Source organism: Neoarius graeffei, chromosome 8 (assembly GCF_027579695.1).
Source record: "Neoarius graeffei isolate fNeoGra1 chromosome 8, fNeoGra1.pri, whole genome shotgun sequence".
NCBI classification, from domain to species: domain Eukaryota; kingdom Metazoa; phylum Chordata; class Actinopteri; order Siluriformes; family Ariidae; genus Neoarius; species Neoarius graeffei.
The window spans coordinates 53,628,395-53,650,950 of record NC_083576.1 but is presented as its reverse complement, the minus strand read 5'-3'; the positions used below and the strand labels follow the sequence as shown (position 1 = coordinate 53,650,950).

The following is a 22,556-nucleotide window of genomic DNA, read 5'->3' as shown; positions in this document are numbered from 1 at the left end:
GCTGCAGAATTACTTACTACAGAGATGTAATTTATTTTTATTACAAGGTGTTTCAAAAATTTTTTATATCATTTCACAATCTAATAACTTTGCCAATTCTCATTCAATTGACCTCAAATTTTAACAGCATGTGTGGAAACGGGTCAAATTTTTGTTTAATGTTTTTTGTTTTTATATTTTTCGGTATAGAAATGACATTCACTGGAAAAGAAAAGGCGTTTTGTGTGTTAGAGTACGCTCGAACACAGTTGAACAAGACTTGGCATTTATGAGAGAATCCTCTAAAAATGCACCAACTGTAATGCAGATTTGGGCATGGCATAAAAAGTTCAAAGAGGAAGGCTGTCTGTATGCGCTTGTGTCTCAGGCGGCGTGCATATTGAAAATTTGTGAAACCGTTCATGGAATCCACGTACCTTTTTGAATTTCTCATTCAAATTTTCGAGGAATAAATCTTGTATTGCTCAAAATTTAAGCCTGTTCAGTTTCATTTGCCTAGACTATGTAGTTTCTGGGATATTTACATCTCAAATGATATAAAATTTTTTGAAACACCATGTGTATATCTCATCATCTCATTATCTGTAGCCGCTTTATCCTGTTCTACAGGGTCGCAGGCAAGCTGGAGCCTATCCCAGCTGACTACGGGCGAAAGGCGGGGTACACCCTGGACAAGTCGCCAGGTCATCACAGGGCTGACACACAGACAACCATTCACACTCACATTCACACCTACGGTCAATTTAGTGTCACCAGTTAACCTAACCTGCATGTCTTTGGACTGTGGGGGGAAACTGGAGCACCTGGAGGAAACCCACGCGGACACGGGGAGAACATGCAAACTCCACACAGAAAGGCCCTCGCCGGCCACGGGGCTCGAACCTGGACCTTCTTGCTGTGAGGCGACAGCGCTAACCACTACACCACCATGCCACCCCCGTGTGTATATATTAATGAAAAATGAGAGAGATTAGCGGTCACTGTTTGGGCCTGTATACATTGTAGGGTGTCAATTTCGGTGGACTGTTCCCTGTAGCTTTGGACTGTTTTTTTGGAAAGGACAACCTTTGCTAAATTTATAACCATTGTCTTTAGAATACGTCTGCGCTTGTTTCAATAAATGTTTGACTATGCATTTGCTCATTTTCTTTGCATTACATAAATGCTTTATTGTTTTACAACATCACAAACAACACTTATCTCTTTTTGATGTAGGTAATCTAAGCATGCGTGTTACTGAAGGTACAGGAACCGAGGCTTCAGGAGGAACCATTTCCAGATTCGCTCTTAATCCTGGCCATCCACATTCATCAGCCTCAAAGCTGCCAGTGAAGACAAGGACCCAATTTAAAAGCTTGAGTGTGTCCAGTGGACACACAAAGCCTGGTGAGACTTTAGATGCTTGTCCCGAAGCTGTTCATAATGCACTCAATTCTCAGCCAGTTGTTTTTACAATCTTCAGTATTCTCCTAGACCAGTGTGATCTATTTTGTGATCTAATTTATTAATTCAAGGAGATATAAACTGAACATACTGCTCACTGAGTAAATATCTGATTTCACATAATTAAGATCTAATCAGATAGCATGACACTCGGTGCTGCATACAAGAATGGTCAAGCAGTTAAGTTCATTTTAATCCATAACGCAGCATTATTGAAAATGCATCTAAACTTTTTGCCTGGGAATGGCTTGGTTATCCTTTTACTATGTTTTTGTGGACAGTACAGGGGCTGGAATGGCATTTGTTCCCTTAGCTATACCAGTTGGGATACATCATCTGGTCAAAAGTGGTGTTCACTTCCCAGTCTATCATATACTGCTGTCTTTTTGCACACATCAGCATATACCAACTCTGAGGAGTAAAAAATAGATGAGTAGCCCCTACTTCCTACTGGAAGCATGAAATGTGTTTCAGTTCTCCATCTAGAATAGCTCGCTGCATACTTTACATTGACACTATGATGGACAGTCAACCAACTGTGTGTTATGTATAGTCAAAAATATGTATAGTCAAATATGTTGCCAGTTATATGTGCTCAGATGTAACTAGTCAGTGTAAACATAATCATCCTTACAGTTCAGTTGTGACATGGTGGTGTAGCGGTTAGCCCTGTCGCCTCACAGCAAGAAGGTTCTGGGTTCGAGCCCAGCGGCCGACGGGGACCTTCCTGTGTGGAGTTTGCATGTTCTCCCCGTGTCTGCATGGGTTTTCTCCAGTTTCCCACACAGTCCAAAGACTTGCGGTTAGGTTGACTTGGGGCAGCCATGGCCTGAAGGTTGGGCTGAAGTGCCCTTGAGCAAGGCTTGTGTGTTTACTGTTTCAGATGGGTTAAATGCAGTGTACTTGAGTGTATATGTGATTTTTTTTTTAAATAAAGGCTTCTTGTTGTTGCTGACCCACTTCATGCTTGAATCTGAAATCTCATTTAAGCTCTGATGAAGTAGACACCCCCCCCCCCCCCCCCAGGATTTACTCAAACCCATCAAATGTACTTAAATAGTTTCGTGTTGGTTTAAAGGCTTGATATTTTCTGACTCATAATAGTGTTCGTCTATACCCTTCATCTTCCCAGGGGACAGGGTCATAAATAAGTCACTAAATACAGCATGCTGAATGCTTTTTCCAACTCTAGTTCTTGTGAATTTGTGACTCTAAGGCCAGTTGAAAAGTAGGTCAGTGTTGTCCTTACAGACACAGAAGGGGAGCCTTATTCAGACAAAGAGGCTTTTTTTTTTTTTTTTCCCCCCTCCGCCTGCACATCTTCACTTCCCTGCTGTTTCCTCATTGGTGGATTGGCATGCTTTTCGATGAGTGGTGCTTCTCAGTCCCACATGTCAAGCAAGCTGGGTTTGTTCCACTCCAGTTCACTTGGAGAGAACAAGAAAACAGGACACAACCATATGTCGTCCAGAAGCTCTGTATACTGGACTACCTTATTTTCTTTGCCCATTGTTAAACTTGTAGAATAAGTATTACTAATGTTGGTTTACGAGGGCCTCCGCAGCTGCACCTGGAGTGAATTTTCTTTGGACGTTTTTGAGAACTCAACCCTGATCCCCCAATCCAATGCAGGCTCTCAGTGTGATCTCACTCTCTTTACATGCCTCCTCATTGGATCCTATCGCTTCTGTGTCGTTCCTTTGTTAGCTGCCTGTTATGGGAAATCTAAGACTCCACTACAGAGAAGTAAGTTGTGTTGGACCATAAGACGCACATTAAAGTTTCAGTTTCTTGCAGAGAGAAATTTCATAGAATCTCTGCTGTTGGTGCATGAAACTGTTTTATTCTTGGTGTGTTATTTAATACATTGTTGATGGCCACACCAATACTGAGACTGGACTCTTGGAAATCCTTCCTTCTGGGTTCTTTGGTCATCCTTATCTAAAACCATATTTTAACAAAGTGTTTGCATATCAGGAAAAAACCCTTTTTGGAAGCTAAGAATCCTCAATTATTCCATAAAACCTTTAAATATCCCTTGTGAAAATCCTGTGTGGTATAATCCACTACACTATGCAAACCTTGGGTAGATGTTTAGTGTAAAAAAAGCTGTAATGTTCAGACACTCTGTAGTCTGGATGCAACTATTTATCATTGTGTATATTTGAGTCGTGTGTAATAAAAGTGAACTTTTTCTCTCTAGCACATTTCGAAGGGACTTCAGATTGTCTGTGTGTTTTTTGCAGATTTGGAGTCGCCCTCAGGAGCTTTGGGAAAACCTCCCACTACTCCTAGGACCACGTCATTAAGAACAAGGCTCCAAAGTCTATCTCCCAAAGTCTCATCATCTTGTGGTAAAAACGCACATTCTCATAAGACCTCTGTGCATATAACTGTCTTTTTAAAAAAAAATGTGCATAGTTCACAGAATTCAAATCGAGTTACAGACCACTGATTTTTATAAATGATTTTCACTGATTGTCTGTGACTTGGACTGTGCTTGCATATTGCACTTACACTGACACGTATTATAAGAGCAGTATGTGACAACAAACCTGTTTCTCAAAGTGTTTTTATCTTTTAAAAAAATAAAGGTGGCACAAAAGTTTCTCTAAGACTGATGCCATTGGGGGGGTTTAATTAAAAATTTGGTGAATGTCCAGTTGCGTTCTGTCTGGATAATTCAAAGTGGAATTTTTTTTTTTTGCTCATAGAAGGGCTTTACAATTTTGACTAATTATACCCTTGCTCCGAAGGAGGGGGTAAATACTGGTTTACCTCTGTCCATCTGTCTGGATCTCCATCCATCCGAAACACCCTTTTTCTCAGCAACTACAAATCATAGCCACTTGGTACCAAACTTCAGCTTGGGGTTCTGTACCGTGTATACTGTTTTTGGGTCTGTCGCTCATCAACTTCCTGTTTACCAACTGAATGTATTTATGACGCGTATAGTGTGGATTTATAAAATTTTCGTAACATTTTTTTCTCAGCAACTACAAATCACAGCTGCTTGATATTTGGTAGTGAGCTTCAGCTTGGGGTTCTATACCGTGTATACCATTTTCAGGTCTGTCGTGCATCAACTTCCTGTTTACCGACTGAATGTGTTTTCAACACACACAGCATGGATTTACAAAATTTTCGTAACATTTTTCTCAGCAACTACAAATCACAACTACTTGATATTTGGTACCAAGCTTCAGCTTGGAGTTCTATACTGTGTATACTATTTTCAGGTCTGTTGCACATCGACTTCCCGTTTACCGACTGAATGTATTTATGAAACATATAGGGTGGATTTTGACGTTATTTCAAGAAGCAAAACGTTATTTCTAAATGACCGTTTACCAGGATGCTATTTGAAATCCCTGGGGGGGGACACTGCTCTTTACTTGTTTCAGGGTTCATTATTTGTTGAAGTCAACGTTCATAATAAGTGTCCTATTCCTTCAATTGCTTGCATTCTGATACAAGTGAAAGCGGGGGGGATACGTAAGTGAGCAGTAGCAGTAGATCTTGTGAAATACTGAACTATATTAATGGATCTGCAATGAGACCACAGGCTGCTAATTGATGATTCCTGTCATAGAAAGCCATTTTTGTTTCCCTAAACAGTCCATCGTTTCATTTTAATGCTGCTGCCACAAAAATGTCGCCACAGGCTTGCTCATCAAGGATAAAATTAGCTCATGTTTAAAGTCTTGAATTTTCTGTAAAGCTGCTTTGTGACGATGTCTGTTAACCACTATACAAATAAACTTGGCAAAAAGACCATGCAGTATAAACACTTTCTACCACAAAATCCATCACATAATTGTAATATTTACAACAGAGTTTTTTTTAGTTTTCTGTGGTGCCAACAAAAGGGCTGCATCTATAAACCATCATAAGGTTTTTTTTAGGACATTATTTTATGGCATCACAAGTGGGGTGGGGTTTTTCCTTTTTCTTTTTTTTTCTTTAAAAATTCACTCAATACAGTATAACCAAAACTGACAAAGTGCTGATGTTTGTTTTCTTAAGTAGTACCACTGTGCCTTTTTGTGGGTTGTGGTCCTATGTGTGCCCCCCGCCATATAAAGTGAGCTTAAAATCTTCCCTCTGCTGTGGTTCTGCAGGAAACAAGAACACATCTTCACTGTCTCATACATCTGCGAGGTCTACAGGGAACATCTCAAAACCCCCTGCTTCATCGCGGCCTGCTCGAATTACTGCTACTTTTCCAGGTGGGTAGTTACTAGAAAGTCAGTGAAACTGTACATAAGTATATACAGTGGGCATAGCCTAAAGGTTTGAGAAGCAGCTTTGGGACCAAAAGGTTGCCGATTTGATTCCCTGGACCAGCAGGAAAGGCTGAGGTGCCCTTGAGCAAGGTACCTAACCCCAACTGCTCCCCAGGCTGCCCACTGCTGTGGGTATGTTAGGGTCCTGTTGTACATCACTCTGGATAAAGGGATCTGCTAAATGCCTGTAATGTAATATAAATGTACAAATTTGCTTAATTTGTCATTTTCAAATCCTTTAATCACTGACTAAATCAGATGTATTCTTGGCATTCCATAATCCTTTCCGAAGCCCATACTAATTTAAGTTTTCATCTTGACAAAGTATAGCCCACTCAGTCGGCAGACTTAAAATCCCTTCGATCGTCATCTCGCTCACCACAGCTATTAATTTTTGTCCTGGCACAGTGGGAAGAAAAAGTGGATGTGTGCTGTAGTGATGTGCAGTGTGCATCAAATCACTTTGTAGTCGTGCTTTTTTTCCATATAAATTGTAGTGGCAGTTGGTTTTCACTGTGGGCTTTCTGCAGCGTGAGGGCTGTGTTCTGCAGCCAAGTCCATATGACCCAGCTGAGACAGCTGCAGCCAAGTTAGTACGCTTTTTTAATTTAATATGCTCTCATAAACACATCACCTGCTTGGAACAGGGATCAGTGGATAATTCTTCAGCAGAGAGGCCAAATTATGAAATGATTGCCTTAACTTGTCAGTTCAGCGATATTGTTAATCCAAGGCAAAGTGTACTGAAAACCATATTTAAAAATTATCACCCCGATTATAGCAATGTCGCTTCAGACAAATCTTGGTTTGAATTTTAAGAAATGAAAGTTGTTTTTTTTCTGACGTAATTCCATTACTGACTTTTTTTTTTTCTCTTTCCTCATAAGACTTTGCATTCAGAGGTAAACATGGCTGCATTTTTTTTTTTTAGGGTCAAAAGATGCCCCATACAGTGTGATTTTTTTTTTTTTTTTTTTTTAATTTAATACCATTTATCTTGAGTACTGCAACTTTTAAAAAAAATAATAATAATTTACCACATTTTGCTGTGACTGTAATTCTGTTACCAGAAGAACCACCCCAGTACAATTCTGATCTGTTACTGTTTGTTTTTGTTTTGCGGAGGTGGGGGTTGAATTGCTTTTAGCAAGAACATGTCTGGCTACCAGAGGTGGACAGTAACGAAGTACATTTACTCGAGTACTGTACTTAAGTACACTTTGAGTGTCTGTAATTGAGTTTTTATTTATTTTTTTTGGAAACTTATGACCAACTTCACTACATCTAAAAGGCAAATATCGTACTCTTTACTCCACTGCATTTCTATCCAGGTCCTCGTTACTATGAAGCAGCTTTGAAAGTGGATGTTCTAAAACGTGATTTGGTTTTTTTCACAGGTGACATTGAGACAGCCTATCAGTAATCACTAGGGTCACATCACATCCATAGACTGAATAAAATCAAGATCAATGATTTCTCAGCAGTATTATTTAACACGATCAGTTGATGGCAGAATGGAAGGAGGCGGCTCTTCTGGGGAATGCACGCACCCACAGTTCTATAGCTAGAACCCATGTTTCAGTTTTCTGAAAGAATTAAAGAGTTTTGTTTTAAATGTTTGCTTTGTTTGCCTAAAATGAACCACATCACGGTCTACAAAAACTTGCCGTCCGACTTGCAGAAGCATATTGAGGTCTGTAAACGTTTTATTCCAAGGGAAAGCTTGCAGTGAAGTTGTCTGTGCTTTCACTGCTAGCGATAATGTTGCAATAGTTATGCAGTCTGGTTAGTCAAATGACCTTTCTTTGGATTTGCCTGCCAAGTTGCTGTAGCCTTGTCCACGGCTAACGTTTACACATAGCTAGTTAACTTGGACACAGTTAGCATGTAAAAACAGTTACGCTAAGATGAATGACGTTCACTTTTCTGAAAGGATTTCAGAAATGTTTTAGTATAATCTTGCCAAATAAACAATGTATAAATCTAATATGATTTCAAGTTTGAAAAGAGTTTGCTAGCGTCAGGTGGAGCTTCACTGACTAGCTAGCTTAACGTTAAACCACCATGATGGCACAGCATGCGTTCATTTTGTGAATTCGGATTTCTGTCTTTGGTAACGGCGTTAGGTTTTGTAAGCGTTGTGGCAATGATACAACAATGCGTTGACATGTACTTTTAATACACAAGTATTTTTAAAAGCAAGTACTTTAACTTAAGTAAAAATTTGACTGGACAATTTTCACTTGTATCGGAGTAACATTTGACCAGTGGGGTCTGTACTTTGACTTGAGTAATGAAGTTTGGGTACTTGTCTACCTCTGCTGGCTAGTCAAATTTAATCCAGCTTAGGCATTGTACATTTTACAAATTGAGTACGTTTTTAACTTCAATAGTTTTTATTTACAGTAACACAGCTTTAATTCATTCATCTTTGTTCATCACTTTATTCCTGGTCAGTCTCTGTGTTCTGGAACTCTACTTGTTTGTTAGGACACAACATTGTACACGGTCATTATAGGCAGTGTTCATGTTCACCTACATTTCAGTACCTAAAATTAGTAAGATTGCCCACTTATGAGAACCAAGTTATGAAATTAGGTGCTTGTTTTTGAAGCACGTTTTAACCTTGGGGAAACAGCTTGGGTTGGGTAAACATGCAGGGTTTGCTGCTGTCCGCAATTAACCGCACATTCTTGCTACAAACTGTTAAGATGTGAGATTATGACTGCAGCAGGGTACATGCTTTTTTTTGTTCAGGTTTGGTTGCTTCCATCGTCAAACCCACTACACATGCTGTCAATTTTGTCAGACAGATTAGACCTGGGTGAACAAATACAAACCTCAGTCAGCAGTAACGAAAACTCGGGGCTCTTAATCAAAAGTAAGACAATGAAGGCCCCAAGCCAGACCCCCCCCCCCCCCCCCCTTTTTTTTTTTTTTTTTAAATGTTTGAGTTGCCTCTCTTCTGAATAATAATAATAAAGAAATGGTGGTACTGTATTCCATTTAATGAAATTAAATCTCACTGATGGGTTATCCTTGTATCTAAATATTTCTCATTTTATTTTGCATATCCTTTGTATGCCATTTTATTTAAGCAGTGTTGGTATTATGAATGACTGACTTAGTCTTTTTCTTTTTAGTGTATTATATTTTTTTCTGTTATTAGATGTATTTAATAATAATTTATTATTAGAATATTTATCAGCGGCATGGTGGTGTAGCGGTTAGCACTGTCCCCTCGCAGCAAGAAGGTTCTGAGTTCGAGCCCAGTGGCTGATGGGGGCCTTTCTGCATGGAGTTTGCATGTTCTTCCTGTGTCTGTGTGGGTTTCCTCCGGGTGCTCCGGTTTCGCCCACAGTTCAGACATGCAATGCGGTTAGGTTAACATGGGGCAGCCGTGGTCTGAGGTTGAGCTGAAGTGCCCTTGATCAAGGCACCTAACCCCCAACTGCTCCCTGGGTGCTGTAGCACAGCTGCCTACTGCTCTGGGTATGTGGGTGCGCTCATTGCTCACTTGTGTGCGTTCACGTCTGTGCTTGAGTGTACGTTGTCTTGGCTTCTTATTGTAGTTCCTTACTGAACGATTCATAAACCTTTATTTGATTTCAAACTCCTACCCAAGAATTAGAAAATTCCTTTTTAGTTGAATAGGAAGGCACGTGTTCTCACAACCTTAATTCACGTCTCGTATTGTTAACCATTATTATTAACCATTTAACTGCTTAACTCCACTGATAGAACCCAGTCATGTTGATGGGGAGATTCGCTTGAATCCAGCATGGCTGATTTTTCAGCTCTGGATAGTAGGCACAGTGTTGCTGTGAGCCGTTGCTTTGACCCTCGCCGTTTTTATCCTCTCACCCTCCCTCTAGTGGGAGAAGGACAGAGAGCATATGACGAGGGAGGGAGCAAGAGAGGGAGGCCTACGTCACAGGTTAAGGCTGGGCTGTTCACTCCTCCCACTTCCCTTCTCTTTCCTCTAGCATCCTCCACAGCGGCAGTGCCATGGAGAGATGCAGATGGAGCCTTGTCTGAACGTGGAGGGATAAAAGCCTGTTTTTGATCTGGGTGGATTACGCTTGTCTGCTTTCGCTGCATCTGTCAGAGGAACTATGCAGCCAGAATATCCTTCTCTGGCTTGCTTTTTCGCTAGGTTACAGCTAACAAGAACTGAAGAAAAATACTGACACTATTATGAACTGGAATTTAATTGTCCCTTCCCTTCTCTCCATTTAGCTTAATGCTTGGGTGAACTTTTTTTCCTGAAGCTTTGAGCTATGCGCATGTGGACTCACACTGGGGCTGCTCTTAATATTATTTTGCTTTAGGGGTGTGTGTGTGTGTGTGTGGTTTTTAAATATATTTTTGGGCCAGCACAATGTTGTTCTCGCCTAAATTCTCCCTGTCTAATATTCATGTGAAGCTGACTGCTAAAGGTTTACTCCGGAGCCTCCAGCTGCTATCTGGCTTCAAGAAGAACACTGTGGTGTTTCGAGCAGGTGTGTGGTTCTACCAAAAGCATGGTGTTTATGCAAGTTTGTTTCTTGCTCTGTACAGACAGTTTGGAATAATTTATCTGCATCTTTTTGCAAGGTGTTTATTTTTAATCTGGCACTTGGTTCTTACTGCCTCACCGTGTTATTTCTCCTGCTCGTATACATGCTTATGTATCCGTTTACACTCTGGAGCACTTTAAACTGTTTTCTCATCTTACATGCTTTTAGCTTTAAGAACATCATGTCCATCATTAATGATTTTTTTTTTCTTCTCCTAGCTTGCATTTTCTTCTACAGTGGTGCTTGAAAGTTTGTGAACCCTTTAGAATTTTCTATATTTTTGAATAAATATGACCTAAAACAGGGCGGCACGGTGGTGTAGTGGTTAGCGCTGTCGCCTCACAGCAAGAAGGTCCGGGTTCGAGCCCCGTGGCCAGTGAGGGCCTTTCTGTGTGGAGTTTGCATGTTCTCCCCGTGTCCGCATGGGTTTCCTCCGGGTGCTCCGGTTTCCCCCACAGTCCAAAGACATGCAGGTTAGGTTAACTGGTGACTCTAAATTGACCGTAGGTGTGAATGTGAGTGTGAATGGTTGTGTGTCTATGTGTCAGCCCTGTGATGACCTGGAGACTTGTCCAGGGTGTACCCCGCCTTTCGCCCGTAGTCAGCTGGGATAGGCTCCAGCTTGCCTGCGACCCTGTAGAACAGGATAAAGCGGCTAGAGATAATGAGATGAGATGACCTAAAACATCCTCGGATTTTCATACAAGTCCTAAAAGTAGATAAAGAGAACCCAGTTAAACAAATGAAACAAAAATATTATACTTGGTCATTTATTTATTGAGGAAAATTATCCGATATTGCATGTGTGAGTGGCAAAAGTATGTGAACCTTTGCTTTCAGTATCTGGTGTGACCCCCTTGTGCAGCAATAACTGCAACTAAACGTTTCCGGTAACTGTTGATCAGTCCTGCACATCGGCTTGGAGGAATTTTAGCCCATTCCTCCGTACAGAACAGCTTCAATTCTGGGATGTTGGTGGGTTTCCTCACATGAACTGCTCGCTTCAGGTCCTTCCACAACATTTCGATGGATTAAGGTCAGGACTTTGACTTGGCCATTCCAAAACATTAACTTTATTCTTCTTTAACCGTTTTTTTGGTAGAATGACTTGTGTGTTTAGGGTTGTTGTCTTGCTGCATGACCCACCTTCTCTTGAGATTCAGTTCATGGACAGATGTCCTGACATTTTTCCTTTAGAATTCACTGGTATAATTCAGAATTCATTGTTCCATCAATGATGGCAAGCTGTCCTGGTCCAGATGCAGCAAAACGGGCCCAAACCATGATACTACCACCACCATGTTTCACAGATGGGATAAGGTTCTTGTGCTGGAATGCAGTGGGGTTTTTTTTTTTCCTTTCTCCAAACATAACGCTTCTCATTTAAACCAAAAAGTTCTATTTTGGTCTCATCCATCCACAAAACATTTTTCCAATAGCCTTCTGGCTTGTCCACGTGATCTTTAGCAAACTGAGGACAAGCAGCAATGTTCTTTTTGGAGAGCAGTGGCTTTCCCCTTGCAACCCTCCCATGCACACCATTGTTGTTCAGTGTTCTCCTGATGGTAGACTCATGAACATTAACATTAGCCAATGTGAGAGAGGCCTTCAGTTGCTTAAAAATTACCCTGGGGTCCTTTGTGACCTCACTGACTATTACTCGCCTTGCTCTTGGAGTGATCTTTGTTGGTTGACCACTCCTGGGGAGGGTAACAATGGTCTTGAATTTCCTCCATTTGTACACAATCTGTCTGACTGTGGATTGGTGGAGTCCAAACTCTTTAGAGATGGTTTTGTAACCATTTCCAGCTTGATGAGCGTCAACAACGCTTTTTCTGAGGTCCTCAGAAATCTCCTTTGTTCGTGCCATGATACACTTCCACAAACATGTTGTGAAGATCAGACTTTGATAGATCCCTGTTCTTTAAATAAAACAGGGTGCCCACTCACACCTGATTTCAATCAATGGGATGACAAACATCTGACTCTAATTTCACCTTCAAATTAACTGCTAATCCTAGAGGTTCACATACTTTTACATATGTGAGTGGCAATATCGGATCATTTTCCTCAATAAATAAATGACCAAGTATAATATTGTCTCATTTGTGTAACTGGGTTCTCTTTATCTACTTTTAGGACTTGTGTGAAAATCTGATGTTTTAGGTCATATTTATGCAGAAATATAGAAAATTCTAAAGGGTTCACAAACTTTGAAGCACCACTGTAGTTTGGTGTTTGTTCACCTGTACGTTCACTCTGATACAGGTCGGAGAAGCCCAGTTCTCTGTGTTGGCTTGCTTGTAGGAAGGATATTTTGGGGCTGTTACTATTAACTGAGGCACTCTTTTACTATTGCACTCATTTATTTATTTTTTACTCTCATACCTTGGAATATTAGAATTGGTATTTCATCATAAAATCATTGATTTAATCATTGTTTATTTCTATGTCTGTATTGCGAATGCAGGCTGTCAATTAAGTTTATTTAATTCAGCCACGAATGGTCCAACTGTTTTTTGAATAAACCCATAGAGACTGGTAGAGCAATCCCCAAGTGACACACAAGGATTGTTTTCGTCATTCCTTCTGTGACTAATACAAAAACCTCAACACGCTTGAAATGGCAGTGAATGATGCATTGTGGGGAAATGTGGAAGTATAGTAAAAGGGGATGGGGCTCCTTTATAAATACACAGGCCTTGTAGTTTTCAGGGGTGTCAGGAAAGTGCAGCGTCGTAAAGGAAAACCTTTGTTGTGGTCTCAAAAAATGCAATAGTTTATTTAGTTCCCTGTGTCACCAACAAATAGTTAAAGATCCATCAGAGCATGATTTAGGAAATGTATAATAATAAAGGCTGCGTAATCCTAAAATTAAAACTTTTTTTTTCCTGCAAAATTATAATCTGTTGTTTGACTTTATGATCAGGCTTTAAAAAGACATTGTGTCAATTGTAGGAATATTTCACTGATCGTGAGGTGAATGCCCTTATTCCACTACCAAGTAATGCAGTACGCCCAGAGATCAAAGTTTATGTGACTCAACAATACTTGGTCACATGATAATTGCAGTTGTGTAAGAAATATTAACCATCATTCACAAGGCATATTTTACATCAAACAGAGTGCCTACCTTCTGCAGACTGTATTAACAATTCAGTCAATGTTACCGATGATAGAATTTTTCATAAATGAATATTGACGGTGACTGGATGACCTCTTCCCTGTACGCTTAAACCTTACCATTACACGCCATCATCTTGCAGCAATGAAAAAATAAAATGAAAGGGTCATTGATTTTCATAATACACAAACCCAAATCTATGCAGGTATTTGTAATTTATTATTTGACAACTATGGATATACTACAACATAGTTTGACAGTATTGGAGCATTTAGATCATTGAGTATGAAGTCAATACCAGTTTGTGTTTGGCATTTTGCACTGGAATATTGTTTACTACACATCTGCAAGGTCTGGTCGACCTTGCTCTTTAGGAATTCCTTAGACAAAGGTTTCTTTTTGCAAAATGTTCTCTATTTGATCATATTCCCTTCTGTTCTCTTATATACTCTTGTATTGTCCTCTATTTATTTAATTTATTTATTTATTTATTATTATGCTCTCTTCTGTTCTGTGCACATGCACACTTCTCTATATTCTATTCCCTATTTCTATCCATAACGCATTATACGGTCATTCCTAGTCTTTGGTATGACTTTAAACCACAACCGGTGGTGAGTCTCATGTCCGGGAGGACTTGAGTACTGGGGAAAGTGGCGTTACCCCTTAATCACCGTTGCTCCCAGGTCTGCTCTGACCTGGAGTGGTAGCACCTGCCTGGGTTCCAGCTATGGGTTAAATAGTATATCACCAATAAGGCGCTGGCAGCAGGGCACTTTTTGGTGCAATGTGGCAGATGAGCCCAACAGGGTCAATGGACAACCACCAGATGGCATGCGGAAGAGCCACTCAAATGGCCAACAGATGGCATCACTCGGCAAGTCAGTTGTCACTGCGGGGCAACTTCCATACCTGTCATGTCTGTGGCACTTTTGTGTACCACTTGGCATCCGGTCTGGACATCCAGAAAGACAACACAATCGGGTCATGATATCGTTTGTGTTACCTTACTGTGCAAGGTGCTTCATTAGGAAAGGAGAATAAGTATGGCGCGCTCTGGTGTGGGCCTCACTGCCCATCTGTGTTTCTGCGCATCCTAACAAAGCAGTAATCATCGCTAGCGATGGCCAGCCGACAACGACTACTGCACATCACCTTTTGCTATTAATTCATGCTGGGTGCGATTTGCTGGGGGGGGGATGGTGGGGATCATCCCCCCCCCCTCTGGTTTTTATCTCTGCTGAAAAAAAATCCTCGGGGACAACCCTGTCAATAAAACAAACAAACCAAAAAAAAAGTTGACATGACAGGCATGTTGTGACACAGTTTTCTATGGTCTATATTGCACTCGCTTTCAAAATGACCTGAAGTGGCAGCTTTGATGTTCACGAACGTCCCCAGCAAATAGATGCATTGTAGATAATAACAATATCTTTGCGTTCTATCGCAGGGATGCAAACAGCGCGCCTTTTGGCGGATGCCGCCTTTTTCACGGCCGATTTCCCCCCCCCCCCCCCCCCCTTTTTTTTTAATATTTGGGGGGGCGTTGGAGTGTCTGATTATAATTTCAAAGTAAATTCTGTATTAAAATTACTAAATAAGCAAATCCGTTACAGTCCATGAAACAGGAAGTATAAGGACGAGAAAAAAAGTTTAAATCGGAAAGCTGCGCACAATGTGAACTGCGCCATCAGAGCAAACTGTTCATTTAGTATTCATGTATTTTAGTGATTTTCGAGTCACTGTCCATTTAATCCGGAGGGAGAGAAACATCACAGCAACGCGACAAGCAATGCGAACTTTGTTGTGTGTTCATGTATTTAGTCAGAGAGATAGGAAGATGTTCGTTTTCATTTAGTGTTATTCATTTGATATCATCGGATGTTATTGAGCTGTTAGCCTATTGTTACCTTAATTTTGTGATGTTTCATGATTTAAAAAAAAAAAACATCCCCCCTTCTGTTTTTTTGACAAATCACACCCTGAATTCATGAATCACCTCAGTCATCCGTAGCAACAGTGTCGATCTTGCTCTTCCTTAGACAAAGGATTCTCTTTGCAGTTTTATAAATAGGTTTTAAGGAGAAACTCTTGATCAGGAACTTTTAGTGTAAAGATAAGATCCTTTGTGAAGATGGCCCCTGTGTAGTGTGAGGGAATGGAATAGTAGAAAACCAGTTTCCATGAAAGTCTTGATTGTGACAGAAATAGCAGTGCAAATAGTGAGCTCAAAATGGATCTGCTTTTCAGACTCGTATGAATAATTCACGCCTGTGAGATCAGCTTGAATCATTTAGAACAGCTTGTCACTATCTGTTATGCAGTTATTTATTTTAAGCTGCTCTAGTTTTTAAAATGGTTTTCTGATCAGGTAGGTCTGATTCTGACTATAGGCACAGACTAGCACTATCAAAGATAAAAATGAGATGTTTAATTCAGGCTGTTTTCCCTTCCAAATCCATGTTTACAGTGTAGAATTTTTAGTCTAAGACTTGAAACACTACTGCTAATGTATAGTAAACCTGAACACCTTTATTGAGAATACTGCACAGTACACCTGCATGACATTAAGTGCGTCAAAGTGCATATTTACTGTGCTGTAAAAGTGTCTCTGGTTTTAAAATGCAACTGGAGTTGTGTAGATCTACTTATTTGTACAGTTTCAAGGTTTCGCTAATGCTCTTCGTGAGGTATTTGTGATTTGGCTGACGGGGCACTGGGTGTCCCAAACTATAATTTGCAAAACCTTCCTCCAGCATAATTACAGTGTAGAATTAATCTGCAGTGGGTACATTTGAAACATAACTTTAACTTTAGTCCTGTCTGATTTTCATTTGAAGTAGGTTGGTATCGTGTATGATATTTTAAAGTGCATATCACGGGTAAATTCAGGAGCAAGATCAATGTAATTCTCCTATTTTATATTAAATTTTGCAATTTTTTTACCTTGCGCAATACCAGAAAAATTCAGTTGAAATCAAGCCATTTGAGGCGAATTCGTCCGCTTCTGAAAAAACTTGGCATTTGGATTTCCTGGCAAACATTGATTTTTAGTGACGTCACGTGCAGGACGCCTCCCTCTGAATCCTTCGTCAGCGCTGGTTTGTTTGAGAAAACGACCTGGTGGTTTTCTGCAAATTTCTTCAACGTTATCACGTAACTTATTGAAATGGTTAACAGATGTATCGTAGGCAGGTATAGCAACACCAATCTTGATGGGATTAGTACTCATTGTTTTCCAAAAGACCGGACAATGAGAGAGAAATGGGAGCACTTCATGCGAGGCACACGGAAAAATTGGCTACAGACTACAGCATTATTTGCGGTGCTCACTTCACAAGGCCTGACGACTTTGAGAACTATTTGCAGTGGGAAATGGGCTTCGCGAGGCAACTTGATCTGAAAAAGACAGTTTCATCTGTCAGAATGCCCAGAGCAACACCCTCTCCATCTGTGTCAGCATCACCAAAGGAGCCAGCCGTGTTCGTCTCCCCTGACAAAAGGCGAAGTGACGCATCCACTGAGGCCCTCGAAGCCGAGGACCAAGCAGAGCTGAGAAAAAGACCAAGAAAATCGGCAATTCACAAGTTGACTGTTGCCAGGGTAAGAAGAAATTCTGACATCTCATTCTTCATCCAAAGGTGAAGTAACATTGACATTTCCATATTTCAATGCAAAATCGCTAGCTGCTAAACTTGGTCTACACAGGCTGTGTACTGAAACCATGCAAGCTCTCTCAGCCTGCTGGAGATTCCGCAGGTGACGTCACGAATCTGGCTCCAGACTCCCTTGGGATTTTTCCAGACGTGTTTTATTTTATTTTTTTCTGCTGTAGACAGATGGCCTTGTGCAAAATTACCCTTCTGGAGGAGTGTGTAAAGGGACATGTTTTCATATTAAAAAAAAAAACGAAATTGATCCAGGATATGCACTTTAAGGCGCACTCTGGGGATGCCTTGGGATAAACGGCTAAGGAGAAGATTGTAGGAGAATGGAGGGCAAGTTTTTGGAGGAGTGAGACCTCTGGAGGCCAATAGTCAAAATGCACTGGTTACATTTAGTCTTTGACATCATCTTTGTGTTAAATGTCAGCGCTGGTTATGATGTCTCTGCCACCGTAAGGTGCAGGGGCTGCAGGAGGCATTATGTTTTTGGGTCGTCTGTGCGTCCGTCTGTGCGTGCGTGCGTCCGTCCCGAAACCTTGTGAACGCGATATCTCAAAAGCTAATGAAAGGAATTTCACCAATCTTTCACCATTTCTGCAATTTGGGACAAACTGATTAGATTTTGAGATCAAAAGGTCTAAGGTCAAGGTCACTGTGAGGTCAAATGTCTGTCCGAAAACCTTGTGAACACAATATCTCCAAGGCTAATACAAGTAATTTCACCAGGTCAAGATTACTGTGAGGTCAAATGTCCATCCCCAAATCACAACTTAATAAGGTGTGTAGTCTACCAGGCAGAGGCATCCCCATCGACGCCGTTGGCGTCGAGTTCTATCTAGTTGGAGTTTGTTGTGGGACAGATGAGCATTGTGACTCACAGGTGTATCAGCTTCTGTGTCATTTTTTTTGTATTCTCTTTGGGGTTTGGCTAGGTCATTGTAAATTCGGTACTCTGGAGGACGACTGATGAGTGACCAGCTAACTGAAGACTCCAAAAATCAATAAAATTATGCAGAACATAACAGTTCTGACACTGGCCCAGACTATGTACATTGCCTTTCATTTTGCAGCTAGCCTGCTTCTGTTCCTCTGTCTATGCTTTCAGCTTGACAAAATGAGCCTTGCCTGCAATCCATTCAGTGCTTGTGTTGTGAAGTCCACAAGAATGCAATTAGAATGGGTTCAGGTCCTCGATCACTTAAAATGTACCAGAGAACTGAATGGATGTGCATTTTATCACTGTTGGGCACAGAGGTGGCAGTGTCCTTACTGTGGTTCTGTCGATACCATCTGCTATCCTGTGTGGCTATGGCAGCTCTTAATATTGATCTGGATGGTGCCGTCTCAGGAGTATGGCATGGTGCTAACCTTACAAACCTGTATTTATTCTCCTTCCTTGACATTTGGCTTGTGGATAATGGGGGGTCAGCCATCCTTTTGCTCACCATGGCAATGCCCATGATGCTCTGTTTACTGGGGTTGGCTGCCACACAGCATTCAATCTTTAATGATTGTGTACACCATTGAGGTCCAACAGATATTCAGCCACATTCGCCTCATGACAGGGTGCCTGCAGAACTTCAGAAGCTGCTGGAATCAAGCTGTGGATCTCAAATTTGGTCATAAAATGTCTCTATAGCAGGCTTGTGCTAGAGTCTGACTCGTGCCCTAATTTTAAGGACTCGTGACTTGACTTAGACTTGAGCACTGATGATTTGGACTGACTCGTGCGTCAACTGCATTCGGATTTGTAAATTGGAGACGAGGACTCGGATTTTTTTCTTTTTTTGTAACGTACCATAATAATTTGGCATAAAATATTTAGAGCTACATTAATTTTTGTACTAATTTCGTGTAAGTGTCTCACACCTGCGTGCCTTGGCGCATGCATCAGATGCTCTCGGGCGCACTCCAGACAGCGCGCATGCACCATAAACAACTCGCACCTGCACAGGATTAAGGCACAATCAGCATGCCTATATAAAAACTATGAAAGCACACTTGCTTTGCGAAGTATTGAGTTGCATTGCTGGCATGTTACCGAGCTTTGTTTGGTTTCCTGATCCCCGATTTCCTGTTTCTCATCTTTGATTCTGCCAAGTCTACGATAGCCTGTTTGTGCCTCATTCGACCTATTGCCTGTTACTATTTTTTTTGTCTGCTGTTCTGGATTGTTTACCCGTCTTCACTTGTATTAACAAACACACCTTCTGCACTCTCATCCATCTCCCAACCATCTCTGACAGAATACTTTGCACTCCCTTACAAAGAGCATGCACATTCACCTGTTCATACATGTTCAGGAACAAACCAATGATAATGGTGCTGAAACAGCCACCGTCAAATGGTGCAGTTGGAGTCTTGGACTCGACTCAGATCAATAGTGGATTCGACTCGGACTTGACCACTGGGGACTCGAGACTGGACTCGGACTCGAGGTTTAGTAACTCGACTACAACACTGCTTCATAAACCTTTTGGGTTGTGAACAAGGTCATCCTGGACATGCCAGGGCTACTTACAGGTTCCCCTGCACACCGACGGACCTCAACTTTTACAGCAATCATTAAATACACCAGGGTATTTTGCTGTATGAGTTCCCTTCAGCAGCACAATGTGGTGTTTTTGCTTGGTCTGACAGCTGGGGTGTCTCAGTGGGTGCAGGTATTGTTGGTTTAACACAGCTCCAGAGGCAAAGATTTAATGCCGTACTCCAGCTCGCATTTTGCACAGCTTTGCATATTCTCTGTGCGTGTGCATCTCCCAAAAACATGTTGGTGGGTGAACTGGCTGTTATAAATTGATCATGTGTGAATAAGCATGCAGTTGCCTTGTGTATATAGTGTACCTGGGATCGGCTTCAGCTCTACCATGGCATTTGACCAGGATAGTGATTATTGAAGGTGGTTATTAACATGAGCTCCTTTTGCAGTCAGTTCCACAGTGGATTGCTTTATTTTTCACCTTCCATACTTTGATTTTATTTTGTATAATGTATTTGAAATTTTGATTGTCCAGATACAGAATTGCCAAGTGATTGACCTTCAGCCATACTCAGTATTCTACAATTTTGCTTCTGAGCAGCATGAATATATAAACCTTGACCACTAGAGGGAGCTAGGGGAGCCCTTTGAATTTGCTTTTTCAAACATTTACCAGCAATGATACGGTTATGGATCAAATTATGAAACTCTGCACAGCATGTTCCTTACTTTTGGAAGGAATGTTCCACATGGACAGAGGACGACTTCTCCACTGATATATTTTGCCTTCATGAGAATCAACCCCTAGGAATAATACCCCCTTCCCCCCCATGACCTTTACATTGATGAAGGCTGTATATACAAGCTCATCTGTAGAGGTTTACTGAATTGAGCTGTGGACATAATTGCTTGACCTTTTAAGAGCTCGGCTTCAATCTTTAATCAGAATGATTGATTAGTGATATGAATTGTTGTCCATATGGAAAGCTGGTTTAAATACAACCCCGATTCCAAAAAAGTTGGGACAAAGTACAAATTGTAAATAAAAACGGAATGCAATGATGTGGAAGTTTCAAAATTCCATATTTTATTCAGAATAGAACATAGATGACATATCAAATGTTTAAACTGAGAAAATGTATCATTTAAAGAGAAAAATTAGGTGATTTTAAATTTCATGACAACACATCTCAAAGTTGGGACAAAGCCATATTTACCACTGTGAGACATCCCCTTTTCTCTTTACAACAAGTTGCTCAAGTTTAGGGATAGGAATGTTGACCCATTCTTGTCTAATGTAGGATTCTAGTTGCTCAACTGTCTTGGGTCTTTTTTTTTTTTTCATATCTTCCGTTTTATGATACGCCAAATGTTTCCTATGGGTGAAAGATCTGGACTGCAGGCTGGCCAGTTCAGTACCCGGACCCTTCTTCTACGCAGCCATGATGCTGTAATTGATGCAGTATGTGGTTTGGCATTGTCCTGTTGGAAAATGCAAGGTCTTCCCTGAAAGAGACGTCGTCTGGATGGGAGCATATGTTGCTCTAGAACCTGGATATACCTTTCAGCATTGATTGATTGTGTCTTTCCAGATGTGTAAGCTGCCCATGCCACACGCACTAATGCAACCCCATACCATCAGAGATGCAGGCTTCTGAACTGAGGGCTGATAACAACTTGGGTCGTCCTTCCCCTCTTTAGTCCGAATGACACGGCGTCCCTGATTTCCATAAAGAACTTCAAATTTTGGTTCCTCTGACCACAGAACAGTTTTCCACTTTGCCACAGTCCATTTTAAATGAGCCTTGGCCCAGAGAAGACGTCTGCGCTTCTGGATCATGTTTAGATACGGCTTCTTCTTTGAACTATAGAGTTTTAGCTGGCAACGGTGGATGGCACGGTGAATTGTGTTCACAGATAATGTTCTCTGGAAATATTCCTGAGCCCATTTTGTGATTTCCAATACAGAAGCATGCCTGTATGTGATGCAGTGCCGTCTAAGGGCCCGAAGATCACGGGCACCCAGTATGGTTTCCGGCCTTGACCCTTACACACAGATTCTTCCAGATTCTCTGAATCTTTTGATGATATTATGCACTGTAGATGATATGTTCAAACTCTTTGCAATTTTACACTGTCGAACTCCTTTCTGATATTGCTCCATTATTTGTCAGCGCAGAATTAGGGGGATTGGTGATTCTCTTCCCATCTTTACTTCTGAGAGCCGCTGCCACTCCAAGATGCCCTTTTTATACCCAGTCATGTTAATGACCTATTGCCAATTGACCTAATGAGTTGCAGTTTGGTCCTCCAGCTGTTCTTTTTTTTGTACCTTTAACTTTTCCAGCCTCTTATTGCCCCTGTCCCAACTTTTTTGAGATGTGTTGCTGTCATGAAATTTCAAAATGTAACTGATATTGTTGTGAATACAATATCAGTTTTTGAGATTTGTAAATTATTGCGTTGCGTTTTAATTTTCAATTTGTATTTTTGTCCCAACTTTTTTGGAATCAGGGTTGTAATAGTCACTCCTCTTATGTCCTTGTCAGAGAATTACCAGCACCCTGGAATTTGTTCGTTTTAGTTTGCGGTGTTCCTGGTTCCTACGTTACAAATAATGACCATTTTAATATTAGTTTTAAGGACGTGAACCAGAACTAAACGGTCATGAAAGGTTTTTAACTGCTTGTTTTAAGAAAATAAAGGTGAAGTTAGCAAGTACTAAGCCACTGCTGTTTTGCCACAAATAGGCTGGGGGTGGAATCAAAACACAGGTTTGTGTATTTCCTCACCACAACTGTGATTTCTTTTCCTTGTGAGCAGGTTATACTTCCTGAGATCGCTAGCATTACTAACTTTCCAGTTCATTTCCCCCCCACTCTTACTTCAATTTTAATGCCATTCATTTTGCAGGGATTTTGATACAAGCCTTAAAGCTATACGGCCTTTTGATTTCATAAAACCAGTGACATTTAGTTCCCTCTGAAATTGTCATTT

The 22,556-nt window shown here is 40.9% G+C and overlaps 1 protein-coding gene across 8 annotated transcripts in view; it reads left to right on the top strand.

Annotated features, from left to right (window-relative positions):
- The window catches only part of mtus1a (microtubule associated tumor suppressor 1a), a 56,000-nt gene that overhangs the window by 17,161 nt on the left and 16,283 nt on the right, over positions 1 to 22,556 (top strand). For 6 of the 8 annotated variants that reach the window (XR_009655231.1, XM_060927862.1, XM_060927863.1 and 3 more), the window contains exons 4-6: positions 1,216 to 1,386; positions 3,690 to 3,797; positions 5,565 to 5,672. Coding sequence is in view for 7 of the 8 variants with exons in the window: in XM_060927862.1 (XP_060783845.1) it covers positions 1,216 to 1,386; positions 3,690 to 3,797; positions 5,565 to 5,672 (387 nt within the window). In the remaining variant the exon portion in view is untranslated. Of the gene's footprint in view, positions 1 to 1,215; positions 1,387 to 3,689; positions 3,798 to 5,564; positions 5,673 to 10,040; positions 10,232 to 22,556 lie in introns of those variants that run through there. The other 2 variants (XM_060927866.1, XM_060927868.1) reach the window with 2 other exon arrangements.